Below are 20765 nucleotides of genomic sequence, written 5' to 3' on the forward strand. Positions count from 1 at the left end.
TGTGAGATGATTACTGAGGAAGTTCCACTGCAAAAATATTTGCCCTTTGAGAATCTTTGTGTAATTTTAAAGGTTTACAGGAAAAAACACTAATTGTAGGTACACATGTCACAAAACCCAAGACACCAAACTGTGCGTGTAGCTTTCTGTGAGGTATCAAGCCAAAAACTCTGAAACTATTAAGCTTTTCATTTAAAAAAAAAAAAAAAGGTTCAGCTGCAGCTCTCAATTAAAAAAATGTAGTTGATAAGAAGAAACAAACAACTTTAAGAAACTTATAGAAATGGAGTAATTGTACTTACAGCTGCAACAAAATGAGGTCACGGATAGTTTAAAGTGTCTGAACTTGAGTATCAATATTAATTTACTAAGGTGCTGTACTTTGATATTGAGACACTCTACTTTTCTTCACTTCAGGGGTTGAGCTCTCTCCACTCCTTTTTTTGAGTAACAGGTTCTTGTCATTTTACAATAGCAGCCCACACAACTGTGTCTGTGTATATTACATAGACACACACACACACACACACACACACACACACACACACTAATATATATACATATATATATAATAACAGCTTTATAATATCACAGATGAAAATAACAAAAATCAAATAACATTAACAATACATAAATGAGATAAAAACAAAAGTACTTTTTCTCTCTACTGCATAAGTTAATTAATTTATTACTTCATAATATAAACCAACTTGAACCAACATTTAAGTAAGTATTTTGTAGTTTTCCTACTTTTAGAAACGGTTACGAACATTTTCATTCTTTTGAAAATGAAAACATTCTTTTTCATTCTTTCATTTCTCAGAGCTTTCCCTCATTCTAAGACACTAATCTGAAACTATTGTTCTATTTTAACTTATAAATAATGAATGAATGTTGAGTCTGTCTTTCTTTCTCCACTCAGTCTCTGTAAAGGTCCTGTTAGACTTTATTTAGCTATGACTTATTTAGAATAATCTGATCTGCTTTTACTGTCTATGTTTTATCTTCCAGTGGGAACAAACAGATGTTTTGATGCAGGACCACTCTACAGCAGCTTTTCGTAAAGCTTTATCATTTCAAAGAATTGTTTTTGTCTCCGTCCTATGATTTTCCACGTGTGCGGGTGTGTGAGACTTGTGACTGACGCGGACAGGGTTTCCCCCGGTGTCTTACTGGAGATCGGCCGCTGTGCGCGCACTGATAAGCTTCGCAGGAGAGAAGCGGGCGGCAGCAGCAGGTGCGCCCTCCTCAGCATCCGCGTGTCTCCGCCCTCCCGCTGCACGCGATAGGCCTGGGAGGATTTAAGCGGGCCCGCCGGATGGATGAGGGCTTTCTGACTCTGACTGATTTCAAAACTTGACGGGTTTCGAGTTTCAACAGGTAAGACAACTTCGATTCGCTTCCAGGGCGCATATTAAACCCAAATCATTCTGCGTGGGAGACGCAGTTGCTTAACTTTTTCGTCAGCTTTTTTCACTTCATGTGGATAGACCCATGATTCTCTGCAAAACCTACACTAAATTCAAATTACAAAGCCCACGCATCTGCGGCTGATATCACAGTGTAGGACCTAACTACATGCGTCTCTTTGGACAGAGATGAACTCCGAGGTGGATTACGGAGGCTCCGGGAGCAGCGGGAACGGAAAGCTGCGCCAGTGGCTGATCGAGCAGGTGGACTGCGGGAAATATCCCGGTCTGGTGTGGGAGAACGACGAGAAGACCATCTTCAGGATACCGTGGAAACACGCCGGAAAGCAGGACTACAATAGGGACGAAGATGCCGCGCTTTTTAAGGTAAAGTTATGTCTTCATAAGTACCGAAATTCTGCCCTGGTGCTTAAAGTAGAAGAGAAACTTAGACTCTGTGCAAAGAGAAAAGTGACTCTTCACTGTCAATTTGAAAATTTCAGTTAGCCGGTTTTAAATAATAATCACTTAATAATCTATTAATGATTTATAACACAAAATGATATATAGTTCCAAATGTCTAAATAGATTTATCTTTTTAATGCAGGCTATACATTTGTTTGCACAATTATTGTTGGTTGATCTGTATGCAGAATACTTTACTCATCATGAATAATTTGTACCAGACTACTGGCATGTGGGCTAAAGAGTCTGAAATTATGGAAAGTTTTTCTATGAGCTGAAAAATGACACAAGTCTTTCCAAGCAAGAGCTTTACAAAAGAAAAAACAGGAAACAAGAAAAATCAAAATGTTCATATTTATGTATTGGTGTTTGTTCCTAAAAGAAAATTCAGCTTTCAGTTTTTTTTATATATATATTTATATTTCTTTCCACCCTGGTAACCTTGTGCAGGCTTGGGCGCTGTTTAAAGGCAAGTTTCGGGAAGGAATTGACAAACCGGACCCTCCAACCTGGAAGACTCGCCTCCGTTGCGCCCTCAACAAGAGCAATGACTTTGAGGAGCTTGTGGAGAGAAGCCAGCTGGACATTTCAGATCCCTACAAAGTCTACCGCATCATCCCAGAGGGTGCTAAGAAAAGTCAGTCCACTGAAAACTCCTTGTTTAACTGCATGAGTTCAAATCTTAAAGTGTTTTTTTTTATGTATTTAATATATCAGGTCATGCTGTATGATGTGAACAGATGTAGAATTGAGGGTCATGCATTTGCAGCTAAGTTTGTCCAACAGACTGCTAAAGTGAAGTTGTTCAACTTTTCTGTCTTGCATGTAGGACCCAGGCAGGAGGACAGTCCTCTGAGTCCAGTGAGCTACCAGATGCACCCCTCCTTCCCCACTGTGCCGACTCAGGTGATTTTCATATGCATGAAAATGAGTGAGGGCGGAGCTAAAGAAGCAGTGAGAGACAGAGGCAGGCTGTGCTGCATGAACCATGACATATTGTGCATGCGTGAATGAGTTTACAAACACCAGCAGTTTGGTGAAGAAAAGCTGCAGGTTTATGATATGATGACTAATCCTGACTTAAAGTGTCGAAGAGAACGATGCATTTTAAATTACAGTGATATACTTTTTAATTTTACACTCTGAACCTTCAGCAGTCATGACTCTAACTGTCAAATGCAGTGTTTTATAGATTTTAAAATGTTTAATTACTTTCCTTGAATTTGGTTAAATGACTATGATCTGTTTAAAGCATTTAACAAAGCATCACATTTCTTAAGAAATGTGCAAAAGCTGCCTGCTGGTGTCTCATGAACTCAATACTTATTCCAACAACCTGTTTGTGACTCTATAGATGCCACAGTACCCGGCCAGTCCTGAATGCAGCTGGAGAGATTACTGCCCGGAGCAGGCCTCCCTACCCGAGCTGTCCTTCGCTCAGTGTCCCTGTCCCCCTCGCAGCCTTCCATGGCAGCCTTCCTCAATGGAAAATGGTACAACACTCAGAACTAGCATCCTTGTCAGTTTCAGGACCTTTTCTGTGTTTGTGCTGAGCTCCTGTCTGTTCCTTTGTTGTGAGCAGGGTACCAGCTCAGAGCCTCGATTTACTCATACGGGCCTGCTGACAGCCAGCCCTCGCCTTTCTCACTGGACACCAGCATCAGATCAGCGGAGGCGCTCTCAGGTATGCAAAACCAGTTCATTTTTCTCTCCTTGCATCTCTGGCATTTTTAGAAAGACGCATTAATGGCAGCCAGCAGGATGGACTCATAACACTGCTTGGATATTGTGTTTATAAAGGTCATTATATATTTTTTATTTTTTATTTTAGGTTTTTCCACTTCCTTAAGTGTTAACATACTCAAGAAGGTGCCAAAAAGTAAAATGATGTACTTGATAAGTGGCATGAAGTTGGAATACATGATTAAAAGTTAAATCTACAGAAGCTGAGAGCAGCCACACCTCCAATTGTTTATTTTGATGAAGTTTTCTCGAGATCACAAATGAATTATTTGTGGTTTTGAGATAATGAAGTTAGTTTTTACATGATAACAGGTTAATTTATTATTTTGAGAACTCTGCTTTTTGTTTTCTTGAGATAACCACCTACTGTGACTTGTTATCACAAGATAATGAGATTTGCTTTCTTTGGATCACAAACTGATCAAGGTAGGCTTGAGAATAAGCAGTTAGCACCTACTTCACCTGCTATTTGGACAAAAAGCACGTTGAGGCATGAATGTGGTTTTCTGTTTCCTTCCTGGTAATGGTGCCCCTAAATTCTAACAAAGGAAAAGATCGTAACTAATCAGCTTCTGTTTGAAACAAACTAAACCCCACACAAGTGTGGTTCCCTGTCTGCGTTGTGTTCTGATAGACGCATTATTTGGTAGTTGATATATGTTATGACTTTATTAACTTTCCTTCTAGTAGCAAGAAAAAATGTGACGGCTTTAATCTAACTTAAATAAAAACATTCTCCTGATAGAGACAGTATAAAACGCTTGCTTTAGTTTGAGGATACATTTTTAGTGATTGTTCAGACACAGAAGGTCAAACTTAAATAAAATATGTAGGGGTGACATAGTTTAGAAAATTTTTCTAATGATCCAGAACACAGACAGAGATGACAGAGCCTCACATCAAATCTCAAACAAATCTTGCCATACAGATCCTGTTTCCTCAAAAGCAAAAAGTTCTGTGACAGTCTGTCTGCAGCCGCTCATGTTTCCTTTACCTGGGTGATGCCACTGAGCCTACAAATGGAAGCAGCATGCAGGATGATAAAATGACTGTCACAAAATGAATGCTAATCTTTTTTAACTTGCTGTATTTGTAGAATTATTTAAAATATGTGTGAGTCTCAACTGCTTGTAGACTGTGACTCCTGTCCAAATCCGAAGGCTCATTACCACTGAAATACTTGATTTTGCTTTGGATAAAAGCTTAAAACCTGCAGGAGCTCATAGATGATTCATTTATCAGTCTCATTTAGATTAATGAGAAGCATTAAAAGGTGTGAGGACTCACCCTCTACCTGTATCCTTCTCTCCTCCATCCAGACTTCCGTCTTCATGTATCAGTGTTTTTACGCGACAATCTTGTGAGGGAGGTGACCACATCCAGTCCAGAAGGCTGCCATATTACTCCGTGCTCCCCGGAGAAGCACTACCTGACGCCCGGAGGTCCTGAGGTAGTGCCCCTGCCCATTGACAGCCTCTCAGCTCAGAGGAGGCCAGATGAGTGTCCTCCGAGTCCGCCGTCTGAGCTGGAGCGGGGAGTCTTACTGTGGATGGGTCCAGATGGACTCTACGCCCGCAGGCTGTGTCACAGCAGAATCTACTGGCAGGGAGGCCTGTCGCCGTATGGAGACAAACCCAACAAGTTGGAGAGAGAGGTCACCTGTAAACTGCTCCACACACAGGACTACCTCACAGGTGAGGCAGCAGGAACACAGTTTATCCAAACCAAAGATAACTTACAAATATTTATACAGCAAGTCATCATATTTTATATAAATCACACTGCTTTTAGTTTAATGTATTTATGTTTGTTTTAGTTTTTACACTGAACAAAAAAACCAAACGATTACCACCACAGTATTTTATTTAATGTAACATGATTACCACCATAGTATTTTATTTAATGTAACATGATTACCACCATAGTATTTTATTTAATGTAACATGATTAGGTGATAGCGAAAGGCTGAATTCCCAGCATCTTAACATCCAAGAAGAGTTGTGGTGGCCTTCATTTCTTGATAAACTGAGTCACATGACTTCTTACACAGCCACATCATCCCCACCCACATGCTATGACAGCCCCAGCTGTGACTGACAGCTAATTGCATTTGCATACCTAGTGTGACCAGGACTTTCCATTCAATTCACCCCAAATGTCATGCCACGTTAAAGTGAAATTCTAGTGAATTCATTTGCCTGTTAAGTTACAGTTTAGATACCAAAGCTGGTATCTTGATGTGACCTTATCTCTGTCTGACCAATCAGAAATCCAGAGCTATGGGCTCCATGGTCGGCCACCGTCTCGCTTCCAGATCCTGCTGAGTTTTGGAGATGAGTGCCTGGACCCACAGAGGCAAAGACGAACCCTCACTGTCCAGGTAACCGATGCCCCTCATCTTTAACTCGTACTTTAACCTGTGGAATCTACTTGGAGGGTCTGTGGTCAAACTTTCAAGGTCAAAACTATGATTTCAAAAAGTTGAAAGTTAACTTTAGAAACTTTAAAGTAGAGCTTGAAAAGTAGAATTTGAAAGGACAAAACTAAGATTTGAAAGTTTGCAGGAAATTCTTCAGTCATGTTTGCTGTGTTTCAAGTCTCTATTTAGTTTTGAGATAAGATGCTGAGAGTGAACTTTAACCTGGTTCCTGAGTCTAGAATCTCTGCTGCCATTATCTGCAGCAATTTCACTTTAAAACAATCTGGCTGATTTGGGCAAATCTTAACTTGGAAAGGCTCAAACCAAGTATGCAACTGAGGTTGAGGTGAACCATTCACCAGCCTGTTTTCGTTTCCTTGACTTGCTTGCCACTAGTCTGAATTCTGAAAATATCAAGATGTCAAAGCTAATATCTACAGGGGAAATGCCTCCACTGAAAAAATGCTAAATATTTTCTCTTTGGTGTAGTTGACATACAAAACTATTCACCACAACCAACCTGGATCAAGCCATCTATCTTCTCACTATTCAGTTGTGTAATTTAATAGTTTAATATTAAAATTCTGCAATAAAAATGTTTTTAATGAGTGTGAAGGGCTCAAATAAAGAGGAAAAAGATGCAACTTTAAATGTACCTGCTTAAGGTACTTTAAATGAAAAGAAGAGTTCATTCTCCACCTTGGAAACAGTCAGTTTACAGCAATTTACAAACTTTTCTGGAGATGTAAAATAGTTTGCCAAGTAGTCAGTGTTTTGATCAAATTTTTATATGAAGGCGTAAAAGTTATGAAGCAGGTACTAAAACAAGTCAAATTTCAAACAATTGTTTGAACTACCTTTGGTGAGTGTAAACTGGCGCCATATTAAATGTTCTTGCTGGCTTTTGTGTTGCAGGTGGAGCCTCTGTTTGCCAGGCAGCTCCTATACTACGCCCAGCAGACGGGTGGCCACTATTACCGCAACTATGAGCACCCAGGAGTCACGGACCACATCAACGCCGCCGAGGACTACCAGCGGGCCATCACACATCACCACAGCAGCAGCCTGCAGGAGTAAACTGTGGATTCAAGTGACTGTTGACAACTTCAAGATGCAGCCAAAGCTTTACACAGCAGACCAGGAAACTCAACACAAGGACAAATATGGACAGTTTTTATTATTTAAAAAGATGAAAAACAAACAATGGACATTTAGTTAATCAGTGTTTGCCCTGTTGCAGTTCCTCAGTATTCACTGCTGATTGTATGCTTATATGACTGAAAACAAAGTCTTTTTTTTTAACGTTTTAAACTTTTGTTTTGTATGTTACAATGAGTTCTTTACCAACATGCTATGCAAACCAAACTGACAGCTGAGGTGATTGTACTGATAAAATAGTGAGAAGGACCTTTGTGCCTTAAATTAATAGAAAACATCCTTACTTTACTCCTTATCTTGGATGAAAGAGTCATCTGAAATATAAATACCATACTTTAAAATTAAAAATGAAAATCTTAACCTGGTTTACCAGCAGTTGGTTCGCTTAGCTTAGCATATCATGGTGACTGAAAACAGAGACAGCTAGCCTATCAAAACTCACTGACTTGCAGCAGGTCAAGTGTAAAGAAATACATTTTATTAAATTAGCTTTAGGAGTGCTGGAGGCAAGTTTTTTGAGAGTTGATAAAACTTTACAATCCCCCCTATGATTTAACTGCCTCCAGTATATGTCCCCCATCTAAAGTAAATTTGCTGGGTTAAGCTCCAGCTTTCTCACAACCCTGAACAGGTATAGAAAATACATGAGTGACAATATACACACTGTAATTTCTCGTTACTATATGCTTGAAGAAGCAATGAGTTTTTAGATCCCAACCTAATGCGTTCCTAAGATGAATATATATATATATATATATATATATATATATATATGTTTTTTGTACATATGTTCTGTGTAGGAGACACTATGACCACTTTTGTAAATTATGTGTCTTTTTTTTTTTTTTAATATTACTTAAAAACCAATAAATTGTAAAAAGTGACTGGTTATGTTCACAACTGTGTGAGCTCTCTGGGTAACATCAGTACTATGTGTGCGTGGTCTGAACAGGAAGTGTGGTTCAGATGCAGGATGGTTAATCAAACACTTGGTTATCGCAAACAATGTGATGACATCAGGAGGGGCGGAGAGAGAGAGGAAGAGGTTGGCCGCGTTTTCCGTGCTGCACTGGGTAGAAAGCTTTTCTGGCTTCTGCTGCCAGAGTCTGTTTCCACTTTCACGAAACAAACATAAAGAAGCCACAAAAACATTTCTGCTGCAAAATAATTCAGAAGCCGAGGAAAGAAGACGTCATCAGTTAATGACGTTACTTTTTGGAAAACAATTCATAAACCATGCAATGGCTTTTTAGCAGGAAGGGCATGTTAAGATTTAATATGGAATATTAAACAATACTGGAAAAAGGGATTTCACAGAGCTTGAGATGCTATCTTCAAGATGCACTGTTTAAAACCAAAAGTTCAAACGAAATCAGAAGTATCTCATTTCCTTAAGTTGTTTGTTTGACTATTATCAGTGTAACTGCATGTGTATGCTTAATGCACATACACTCAATCCAGTTCGACAGATGGTGATATCCAGCAATTTCTTACTGTCATCAAATTGCACCGTCATCAAAGTAAAAAATGCAAATAAATACATTTTCTATGTGATTCGGGCCAAAACTATTATCTCTGATGTGTAACTTCACTATAGTAAACATTTGGGATGTATTATGTATAAAAAAACATATATATCACTGATCTAATCTTTAGAAATTCAACATTTCTGCTAAATTTAATGACTTTTTTAGCTGTTCCCATTCAAGCTGATTAAATTAATGCAGAAAAATAAGGGACCTGTGTCTATTGCATGTGCCACTGACTAATCTTAGGGAGTTTTTGAAGTTCATCTGCTTCAAAAACAGGTAACAAGTATGCTCCACATCAAGGTGAGCCTAAACTAATCTTCCATGAGGTGTCAAGTTTCTCCATCCTTTCATTTGCCCACTCAATGTGAAGAAAAGTAGATTGAAGATCAATTTGTTTGTTTTTTTTCAACCAGGTTTTGTCATCTTCTCTCCAGAATGGAACAGAAAATAAAGAAAAAATATGAAAGAAAACTCCCCTTTCTCACCTCTGTTACTGTAAACACTGAGCCTGTGAAGAGCGGATAAGGTTTATGAATGAATTCGTGGGAGGGCAGAGGGCTAAGTTTAGAACGCAGACAATCAAAACAACTCGTCTGCTCTGCATGGCTTTCCCCTACATGTAGATGGGAAACCAAGTCAAAAAAAAAAGGCCTGAGGTGCACAAAAGTTGATGATAAGAGAAAGCTGCAAACACAGGACTCCTAAGAATTACGGTTGTGGCTTGTACATTAAAGAGACAAAATTTATCAGGTCAACTCCCACTACAGAACTAATCACGTCAACAATGCCCTCAGTTAACCCTTCAAGTCCTGCCAAACTTTCTCATGTGAGCTGTGGGCGAGCCCGTCTCCTCTGTCTGAGTAGCTACAACTACCACAACCATACAGCTTGCTTTCTAAGTCCGTACACCCACAGCTATCTTCCTCTGGGATCCAACATTTCAGTTTGCCCTGACCGAGCAACAGCCCACACCTTCCCCACCCTGCACACGCCCTGAACAAAGCATCCTCCCTCAAAGTGAGACATGCCAAACAGCACAACCAAAATGAGCTGGAGCTCCAGAGATGAATGGCTTAAACTGTTGGTTAGAAAAAAAAAGAAAAAAAAACATGGCCCACAAACCAACTGCCTAGAAATGCGCATTCATTTAGAGTTGTAATGATTTGGGTCTGAAGACAAATTTAAGGACTAGATGACAGTTACAAATGACTACATGGTTGGAAACAGTCCCATCACACCTCGAATCCAACAGCTCTGCAAACAAATGCCACGGTTGCTTAAAAGTTTGAGAACTTTTCACAAGATTCCTTTATTCTTATGATGTGAAACATCAGATTTTCATAGAAGTCCTAAAATCGGCCAAACCGAACAAAAAAAATAAAACAAATAGAAGAAAGAAAAACTATTAACCTTGGAAATTTATTAACTGTGTATTAAATTGTGGATTTTTGTGGAAATCTTGTGGGTTGAATGAAATCATCCTGTCATTTTAAATCATGCAATTTTCTACAGTATTTAGGCATCTATGTTCGTAGTTCTTTAAAGTTTTTCTGCATTTCCTATGGGAGGAGTGCCGTTGATGGGAAGTTCCATTACAGGTGAAGAATTTCCTGTTGGGGGAATTCTACTATAAAGACACTTTGACCTAATTACGTCTGTTTGATTCCTGGAGGGAGGCAAGTAATCTAAACCACTTGTTTTTTGGTGATCTCTACAATGATTTCTTCTTCGCTAAACAAACAAAATGTTTCTACTTATATAACAGAATCTTTTGAGCATCTTTCTGATGTCTTTATAATTTCTATAAGGATACAGATCAGCACCAGTGTTTTTTGTGGACAGCCGTTGCTTCCATTTTAACCTCACAGATTATTATAGACAGGACTGTGATCTTTGTTGATCAACCACTCCTGAGGGGAGCAAGGACTACTTTAACATGACTGACTGTGGATTGGTGAAATCTAAACACTACAGATGGTTTTTCATTTTCTTTTTAGCATGATGAGCGTTCATCATGTCGTGATCTATGAACATGAAGATTAGACTTTGATAGAGCCAGCTTCAATAAATTGGGTGCAAACATGTGACTTTAATTTCACCTCAAATTAGCTGCTAACCATCCATCTGGAACCAGAGCGATGAGGGCAACAGAGCCAAGATCTCCAGCTTTTCCAGGAGATCTCAGGAGATACTGAGGTGTTGCAATGCAAGATAAGAGGCATAAGCACTCCACTGAGTCCTGGACCTCCTCCTGGTGGAGGACTGCTAGTCATATGTGATGCAAATTATATGGTAACCCTACGTCACCCATTATATTCTTTTACTCTGTCACATTTCTTTATCTGAATTTTCTTTTAATTACTCTTACAACATGTGAAAACCAAATGTTTGATAACATCTATAATTAAATTTAATTCAAAATAGTTCATGAACAAGAACGCATCATTGCCCAAGACTTCAAGAAAATGAATGCAAAAACTGAAAAATGTATAAGACCTTTAGAGTTGATATCACAACACAATCAGTGTTGTTTTCGGCAGGCATCTCAGTTTTAGTCTTAGTTTTAGTCGTCATGATGAAAATGCTTATTAGTTTGTCACATTTTAGTCATTTCTAAGTTTGATAGTTTTAGTCGACAAAAACTCAAAAAGGTTTTAGTCTAGTTTTAGTCAAGTAAAAAAAAGTATTAGTGTTTAACTAAATAATTTAGGTCAATCATATGTATTAAAAAGTGGAATCAAGGTTGACAGGTTATAACAAGTAATTCATAAAACAACCTTAATGCTTTTGCATAATAACCTGATCCTTTACCAGACTGGTAGCTTTAGCCGAGACTTTCCCATCAACAGGGATGAAATGCTGCCGTGTTATACTTAACCGCTGTTGGGTAGAAACCTTTTTTTTCTATATTTCAGCTTTTTTCGTAAATTGATGCCCTACTGCATCATACAACAATGACACACAAGAAAATAGCTGATCTATAAGTTCAACATATAGCAACACATCATGAGCTTGTTGTTTGGTTATTTTCATCAAAAATTAGAAAATTAAAAGGAATGGTTTTAGACTTAGAAGGTTTCCCAGCCAACAGCAAATACTGTAATCAATTACTCCTAAAAACCAAAGAGCAACAACATCCTTACTTCGGTAACTGTGGCTTTATGTCACCCTGACGCAGCCGCATTGCTGACCGACAGATTGTGCTCACAAAGCAGGAATGTCGTTCATTTTTAATGTCGGACAATCATCCCTTGAACATTTTCGTCTCGTCTACGAAATCTCACAAACGTCTTGTCATGTTTTCGTCATCAGAGCCATTTTTAGCTCGTCACAGTCTCGATATCGTCATGAAAAAAAGGTTCGTCAACAAAATAAATTTGTCATCGTTGACGAAAACACTGGACACAATGACATAACTGCACTGCTTCCATATATCCCACACAAGCGTGTTCTACGACCATATCCCCACTTTTCCATCTCCACATAATACAGCCTTGTTTGTTATGTGAATGTATTACAGATTATTCCTTTTCTAAGATGTGGCCTCAGTTAAACATCAAACATGCAAGCACCTGAGGTCAGTCTGCCTGAAAAAGGTAATATTTTGCAGAAAATGGTTGCGAGGTTGTAGAAGACAATGCAGTAATTAACTATATAAGTTATAACAAAACTTAACATGATCACCATGAACATTTAGTCTCAGAAACATGGCTGAGATCAGAAGGCTCAAGTTGAGGCATCGAGAATGTTCAGAGAAACACCTGAAGACAGATTTCTATTTTTTATTTTTTAAATTAAAGACGGCTGAAATGGCATTGAATGGTGATGGAGATGGATAGACCTGTGGCCAGGTCACTACTGGAAACAGGGCACCACCAGCAGGGAGGAGGGATACCACCATCATCAACACCCAAATCTATCTCAACATATTTTCCTCCTGTTTTCGTTCATCCATTGGTGAACAGGCAAAAACCACAAAGATGACGGCGGCTCTGTTTCGCTTTCTGACACGTTTCCCTGAAAAAGACTAAACAAACTTCTTCTTTCAGGTTGAAGAGCATTGTAGTGGATAAACAATGAAATTAACTACAGAAAGGCTGAATGCAAACACAGACAGTAATCCTTATATGGCTACATAGACGGACATAACGGAACAGCTAACGAAGACCATGATCAGAATTTCTGGGTTATCAAACACCAACTCACATCTGAGCACAAATCTAACACTTTTGTAGTACATTGGCTCATTTTATTAGGCAAATCATGATGGAGCAGCATGTAATGAGGATGCACAGCTCAGCCTGAGAGGAGACTCCAAGTTGGTTGTAGTATGTCCCACTACTGATCCAGAACTCTCGCATGAAGTAAACAAGGAAGATCCCCACTTGCACTCTGCCTGTAAGCTACTTGACTGGTGGTACATCATTAGAATAACCAATACAACTGGGACTGTCCTGCACAGTAACAATGAAATTGACTCATTTAGTGCTTCAGGATTAGATATACAGATATTTGTGTTCATCTGGTGAAGCAGAAATTGAAAGTAACAATGAGCAAAGATGAGTAAATAATCAAGTGAGAGTTAAAACGATAATGTTCAAGTTAATTAACTGATTGCACATAGATTAGGAGCAATGGCGTTGCAGTGTAGTGGTGGACAAAGTGGATTTAGATTATCTCTTGACAGGCTGGATGTTGGAAGGCTGGAAGCAGGTGAGCTGGAGCTGCATGCTGCTCTTAAACTTATTCAGCAGCTCTTCTACTAACCTTGAAGTGGAGATAAAAACAGAACAAGATATTTAAAATCAGTTTTTAAAACATAGATATGTTGAAAATGAAAACAACTGTGCCAGAAAGCAGACTCACTTCTTGTCGCCTCCGCTGTGCAACTGAGGCAGAGAGTCTAGAGCCAGTTTGAAGCTGGCACTGAAAATAAGAAGCTCAGTTTAAGTGTTTTATCAAGAGACACATTTATTAACACTCCAAAACCAGAAAATACAGTTCAGGATGAGTCTATGCGTGTATCCTGACATGCACATGGACCTGCTCACATGAACACACATATGGACACACGCACCTCAGTGCAGGCACGCAAGAGTCCCAGATTACTTTCACTTCCTTTCCCATAAGCCACCAACTAACATAAATAGGGACTGTAGTGAGGGATGTGCGATTGCTAAGATTTATGTCTGTGACATTCATTGCCATAAATCACCAGGAACATGTGTCTGAGTTCCCATGTGTGCTGCACTTACTTGCTGTTGGGGTTTAGGTATGTGGCTACAGCGTCTCTGAGAGCGCAGAGTTCAAGTCGAGCCTGAGTTGGGTGGTGGGGTGCAGAAAACAAAGGGAAAACCAACAAACGTGAATTCAAGTAATCATCAACTGACAGCAGTTAGCATCTTGAACTGGAATGTGGTATTATCAGAAATAACAGGTGGATCCCCTAACAAATGTGGGGTCGACTTATGAGTCAGGGTCTTACTATGAGTGAGAAACTGCTCGCCTTGTCTTTGTGTGTGTGTGTTAGTGTGTACCTGTAAGGCACCATTTCTGCTGAAGGAGGACACGCACTGCATAAGGCGACACATCTCGTCTGCAACCGATTCAACAATTCTAGACAAAACCCGAGGAACCAGATCCTTTGATACTGTGAAGACCTGACAGGGAGAAAGAGCTGACATTAGAAAGTGTGGAAGAAAAGAGAAGTTCAAAGAATGAGTGTAAGAGGTGTGCAGGGAGTTTGTACCTCAGCATGAACTGTGATAATGTTCACAAGAGCTTCCTTCAGGTAGTTCCTCACACCTGTGAAGCAGGACAAGGAATAGTAGTGAGCTGAGTTACAGGAGAGGTCAGTCATGTCAGGACAGTGTTTTTCAGGCTGTTTACACAGATGTAACCTCCTACACATCATCCACAGCTTCATGGACCAGTTTTAAGTTTAGAATCACAACCGTTGCAACATTTTTATATAAGCAGGACAAAACTTCTTCCATGAGCACGGACCTTCTTCAGACAGTTTCATGTGAATTCACTTTCACATCAAAGGAGGTCCATGTGTGAAGTAGCAGCGCTTTGTTTTTTCTTTTAGCTTCAATTTTTAACTATTTCCTCCATGAGAACCAATCAAAGCTCAGGTTCTCATGGAGGACATTTTTGTGTATTCCCTGAAAGTTCTTACAAACTGGTGAAAACCAGCTCACCATGTTAAGATATTGCTTTTTGTATAAACTTGTATGATAGTTTAATGGTTTATTTTAAGTATTTATTGCATGCTTTGCACATAAATCTTGTAGTGTATGCTGATTTATATTAATTTTATTTTACTGTAAAGTTAGTCATGCAATAGTTTAATAACTAGCAGTTGAGATTATAAACTATTAAATTATATTATTGGGGATCTGCATCAATCTTTTATATACAGTCTATATACTGTTAATATTTGGGAACTAAAGTAAACAGTATGAGTAATATAGAAAGAAGAAACAGTCAAGGAAATTATCTATTTTAGCACAAATAAGTAAAATACTCCCAAAAAAAAATCTTTGTATGTGTGTACATCATTGTGGAGACACTGTTTTGTTGGTGGTTTTCTTGCTACTTCTCATTTGTTAAGGCTGTTTTTGGGCAGCAACCTTTGAGTAGAGGGTGTGCTGAAATGACCCCCCCAAAAAAACCCAAAACCAAAACAGCTTACATGTGTGAGGACCATAAAAACAAAGAAAGAAGCTCTTTCTACTTATATCTGTGTTACATCCATATTTAGGCATTGTCTGCTGAACAGCACTTTCCAGCTGCCAACACATTTTGATGACACTGTGACATTTATTATGTCGATTCTCGAAGCTTAAGTTGCCCAGCAGCATCCCGAGGCTAAGAAATCATGCTTCACAAGTTCTTTACGGTCTCAGTGCTTTATGGCTGCATCACATGCCAGCAACCGGATATCAACACACTGAATGTTTTTAACATAAACCATGGATGATTCAGCCCAAAAAAAAAAAAAAAAAAAAAACAAAAAACAAAAAAAAAAACACACAAACAAACAAACAAACAAACAAACAAACAAAAAAACAAGACGGTTTTATCAGAGTCATGGGCTCGACACACGGGAGGCGACGCTCCTCCCTCCCCATTCATTTCCTATGAAACCTGCGTATTGAGGCGGAAATCGCTGTCCTCCTCCAGCCAAGCGACAGGCGACATTCGTGCATGTAAAATGTTGCGGTCGCTCACGTAGGCCAGCACACGGGGCTTGCGACGCGACACAGAAAAAAAGAAAAATGTTCCATTTTTGTAGCTGTCACTTGGCACTACAGCCAACCAGGGAGGTTTTCATTGACTGACCAATGAGAGCAGGCTAGACGGTGCCGTCTGCAACCCGTTGCAACATGGAGGAACAGATCATATCAGCTGTGTCTGATTTTCCGATACTTTATGATACTTCACTTAATAGAGATGTGAATAAAAAGGCAGCCGCATGGGAACTTGTTGGCACCAGGGTAAACATGTCCGGTAAGTTTCTTATCTTATCTTGTGTTTTTGTAAGCTACTTTATATTTGCATTGCAAACTTTGTTTAGTTTATGCATACCTTACTGTATGTAATGATCGATACTAACTTTTATAATAAATGTGATAATAAATGGTCAAAATTCCCTTCGATACCATAACCAATCACATTTCTTGGAGAAAAGCGATCGGAGAGCGCGACACGCGACACTGCTGCCGTTGCTGTCATTGGTCGCCTCCCGTGTGTCGAACCCATCAGTTAGGAAAACAAAGAGAGAAAGGGACAGAGCAAGAGGTGGACTGACTTTTACTTGCTGGAGAGAGCTCAGAGAAGAGACAGGATGCAAATGGATGCTGAATTAGCCGTCATTAGGGGATGCCGCAGTGAGAAAATCTGTCCAAATTCCATAGTGGGGCTTTACAATCTCTCAATGTGGCACCTTCCTACAGGGTTGTGCAGAGGTGTGAAATAAACAACTGATAAATTACGCTTTAGTTCTGTTACTGATTTGTTCAGCGACCTGGCCAGTATTCTTTGCTTTATCGTGTAGGAGTTTGAACATCATGTTTGCAAATACCACATAGTTAGCTTTTACTTCAGCGTTATGTTTCATTTCCATCATTTCAGACATTTTTATATATTTTAATATGGATAAAAAGGAAAGAAGATTATGGAAATAATTATTTTGATAGTGATGCCAAAACTTGGGCTGCACGGTGGTGTGGTTAGCACCACAGCCTCACAGCAAGTGTGTTGCTGGTTTGAGCCTTGGCTGGGGGGGAGGTTCGAACCTGGGGGGCAGTGGCCTTTCTTTGAGGAGTTTGCATGTTCTCCCCGTGCAGGCGTGGGTTCTCTCTGGGTTCTCCGGCTTCCTCCCACCATCCAAAGGCATGCATGTTAGGTTAATTGGTCACTCTAAATTCTCCCTCGGAGTGAGTGTGTGTGAATGGTTGTTTGTCTCTCTGTGTTGGCCCTGCAATGGACTGGTGACCTGTCCAGGGTGTACCCGCCTCTCACCTGCTAAAATGCTGGGATAGGATCCAGCTTACCCGCAACACGGTATGGACTAAGTGGTACAGAGAATGAATGCATCAATACCAAAACTTATAGTGGCCCTGGTCTACAAGCAGGATCAGAGAAAGGTTTTGATAGCCATGACGACCACTGATACCCAATACCAACCACTTACAAATAGGATGAGTATTCTGTAAAGTTTTGGTTAGTATATACAATATTTAAAGGAGAATGTAAGTAACTGGTCCAAATAATATTATTTTAGAATGAAATAGTTTTTTCCAGAAGTGTGAGTAAACAAAAGAATTTTATAATAAATGCATTTATTGTTTTATTATTTATTGTGCTCTAAAAAAAAGAGCTAGTGGCTATGAAAGGCAGTTTTCACTGAATTTGACTTAATTTTTCATTAAGTCTCAATGTGCTGCCTGAATTTTTTAAATATATCATCTAGTAATCTCTGACAGTGAAACAGCTAAAAGCAGCAACAGAAAGAAAGTACTGAAACCAGATTTTTAATGCCTTGCAGCACCCCACACGCTAACTTGAATCCCACACAAAGAGTGCAACAAGTGAAAGTATCATATCCTAGAACTGTGGTTTAGTGTCCGAAATGTTCCTCTTTCACATGTAGCTCGTGAACAAACTCTCAGAGGCTACAACAAACAACAGTGAGACTCGAACTTTGATTGAGATGAGCGTTTAACTTTGTGCAAAAAGCAGCTAAATGCCCATCTGAAAATTCAGTCACACTCATTTATTGGTTCACATCCTATGTGAAGGTAAACCACACATTCACATTTAGGTTTCACCTGTGTTTGGGTGCATCTGATGAGAGAAATGTCAAAGTAAACTCATGTACACACGTATCGCTGCACACCCACAGCTCAGCACAAAGGCCACGAAAGCTTTAGGGAAGAATGACAGAATGATCTCAGCAGAGTTTACAGTAAGCCATCAAAGAGCTGTACTTTTCACATGACACATGTGAACCACAACTGTGCAGATCAAATCAGAAAGAGCTAATTCTCATCCAACAGGGCTGTTGGTGGCGAGTGCATGATGTTACCAGGGTCAGTTAGTGGTTGCTATGGGTGCTTTCCCTCATCGCCTCAGACACGAATTCCAGGTTTTATCAGCATGAGCTGAGGTGACGTTTGTGGCTCTGCTGCGTAATACCTGTAGGTGTCTGGCAGTCTCTCCAGTCAAAATATCCAGCGTAGATGCCGGGTTCCAGGGAGCCTGCGATAGGGTCAGCTCGTCTCTCGATGTAGGCTTCAAAGAGTTTCCTGTCCAGCTCACGTACAGCGTCCACACTCACCTGGCAGGTCAAAGAGAACCCATGAAACATTATTCATGAGTTTCACCTGTGACATAACTTGTGCTCATAGCTGGGTAAGCAAACCAAATATCTATTGTGATTCTTGGTGGCTACTTTTATGAATTACCATTTGAATATAAATATGAACAAGAGTAAATTGGTTTGAACTGGATTATAATGAGTTAGAGTTGTCAAGATGTTATGTAAATAAACTGAATTAAACCTGAAGTAATTCCTTGTAAATTTACTGTTAATTGGTAACAGCTTACCAGCACTGGTTTAAGACTGTCACATCTTTTAAAAATTCAAATAAACAAACCAACAAAATAAAAAAATAATAATTTATATTCTTTCATTGTTCATTTTATGCCTCTATATCAGTGTAAGCCTAATTAAAGTTAAACAATTTATGAAGCAGTAGGAGATAAGATGTTGAATCTGGGTGGTTTCAGCTGTTGCTTTTTTCTAGAAGTCTGACAAACAGCCTCCTCCAAGTTATTTATTTCAGTTAATTTAAATATGACCACAGTTGTGATATTGTCACTGTTTATGAATCTACAGTTATAGCACATGAACATTTCATGCAATCATGCCAAGATTTGCATGCACATAAAATGTTTTGACTTTTTCATTAATAAAAAAATGCATAACTTTACTGTTCAGATCTAAAATGTTTGTTTGGAGCCTCTTTGCAACCTCTAAATCATACTAGTAGTTTTTTTGTGTTTGCTCTTTGCAGATGCAGAGTAAGGGGATTTTTATTTATTTTATTTTGCATTCATTTTCATAGGTATTCCAACTTTTGAAGATTAAAATCTAGACACAATGTCACCCATAGAAACATCTTAGACTCTAAATTGATCTTTCAAAGAAAATACAGTTCAACAGTTTTTACTGGAAAACAAACTGAACATTTCTTTGCTTTGTGATTCATTCATTAGTCATTGTGTGCAGCTGTGTATGTGAAAGAGAAAGGGAGAAAATGTGACACTGAGCTGACAAGATAGTGACATTTACTTTTATGTTTTTTTTTTTTTGTTGTTTATATAAAGAGTCATCTCTGCTGAGAAAAAGTCTCTCTAATCAACTTTGTCGTTTATGACACCTCAACACACTTCTCATCAACAGCGCTGCTTCCTTCATTTTCAGTGTGGACGATGACTAAAACGAAGACTTAAAATACTGACCCGAGTGATCTTCTCCGTCCCTGTTAGGCCGTGCTTCTCAAAATGATCAGCCAGGTTCAGGAAGGTGCGTCTCTCCAAGTAATGGCAGTTACTGAGGATGATCAGCAGACGCTGCTCCTACACACACAAAATGTTTGATTTTAATTTTTGTTTACTAATTTAAGGTGTACGGTGGATATAACTCCTGTTATAATGGTAGTTTCTTTAAAAGAAAAAAAACAACAACATAGAAACCTAATGTGGGTTATAAACAATTAGGTTTCATCAAAAGATCAACAGTTCAGCTTTTATTTCCAGGTATTTATCTGATACAAATAATGCAATCTCTTCAGTTATGTAACAAACACCACATTTTAAGTTGAGTAAAAGCACTGGAAAACACTTCAAACAGATTAAAGTGAATAATAGTTCACATCCATTTGCAATAACTGCATTAGCCCACTGATATCACTAAATGTGTGCACTCTTCTTTTGTGATGCTTTTCTAGGCTTTCACCCCAGCCTCTTACAGTTGTGTTTAACATCATAAAAACAGAGCATTTTAACAGGGGTGTATCCACCTTTTTAAATGCCCTGTCAATCTCATCTTAACTCTCAACCCAACTTTTACATGACTCATTGCCAGCTGAAGTTAGCCTTTCTTTGCAAAAAATTCTCTTCGGTTATCAGAATTGTCCCCAATTTTCCTGAAATACTTCTAAAAAAACTGGATGTTATGTCATACTGTAATACGTTTTATTACTGGTGCCTCTTTCAACATCCATCGTTGTATTCAATAACCACTTGTTAACTGACCATCACTTCATTCCTGCAGGTTGGTGCTTTAGTACCAATTTATTTACAAAACCACCATCAGTAAAAAGCCTGTCTTTTCTCACTGATCAACATTCCTGTGGTCTGCACCTCTTTTGGTCGTTCTTCATTTAAGTTTGCTGTCCCTAACGACTGGAGTCTGTTATAAAAAACAATAAAAAAAACAAAACAAAAACACTAAAACTTCGTACC

General features: G+C 39.0%; 2 protein-coding genes across 3 annotated transcripts in view; one reads left to right on the forward strand and one right to left on the reverse strand.

Moving 5' to 3' along the window:
* The first annotated feature begins 1249 nt into the window (after positions 1-1249).
* Positions 1250-8023, forward strand: irf4l (interferon regulatory factor 4 like). Its single transcript, XM_042007427.1, has 9 exons — positions 1250-1380; positions 1597-1796; positions 2325-2511; positions 2704-2780; positions 3229-3367; positions 3457-3558; positions 4937-5311; positions 5885-5997; positions 6952-8023. Exons 2-9 carry the CDS (start codon positions 1599-1601, stop codon positions 7111-7113), a joined length of 1353 nt encoding a protein of 450 aa, XP_041863361.1. The 5' UTR covers positions 1250-1380; positions 1597-1598; the 3' UTR covers positions 7114-8023.
* Positions 8024-13176: 5153 nt separating this feature from the next.
* The window catches only part of exoc2 (exocyst complex component 2), a 51043-nt gene continuing 43454 nt past the window's right edge, over positions 13177-20765 (reverse strand). For both annotated transcript variants that reach the window (XM_042006618.1, XM_042006617.1), the window contains exons 22-28: positions 19761-19877; positions 18432-18573; positions 14476-14531; positions 14264-14386; positions 13982-14043; positions 13593-13652; positions 13177-13493 (exon numbers count right to left, since the gene is read on the reverse strand). In XM_042006618.1, coding sequence (XP_041862552.1) covers positions 13400-13493; positions 13593-13652; positions 13982-14043; positions 14264-14386; positions 14476-14531; positions 18432-18573; positions 19761-19877 — 654 coding nt within the window. In that variant the 3' untranslated portion in view covers positions 13177-13399. The remainder of the gene's footprint in view (positions 13494-13592; positions 13653-13981; positions 14044-14263; positions 14387-14475; positions 14532-18431; positions 18574-19760; positions 19878-20765) is intronic.

Source organism: Melanotaenia boesemani, chromosome 14 (assembly GCF_017639745.1).
Source record: "Melanotaenia boesemani isolate fMelBoe1 chromosome 14, fMelBoe1.pri, whole genome shotgun sequence".
Lineage (NCBI taxonomy): Eukaryota > Metazoa > Chordata > Actinopteri > Atheriniformes > Melanotaeniidae > Melanotaenia > Melanotaenia boesemani.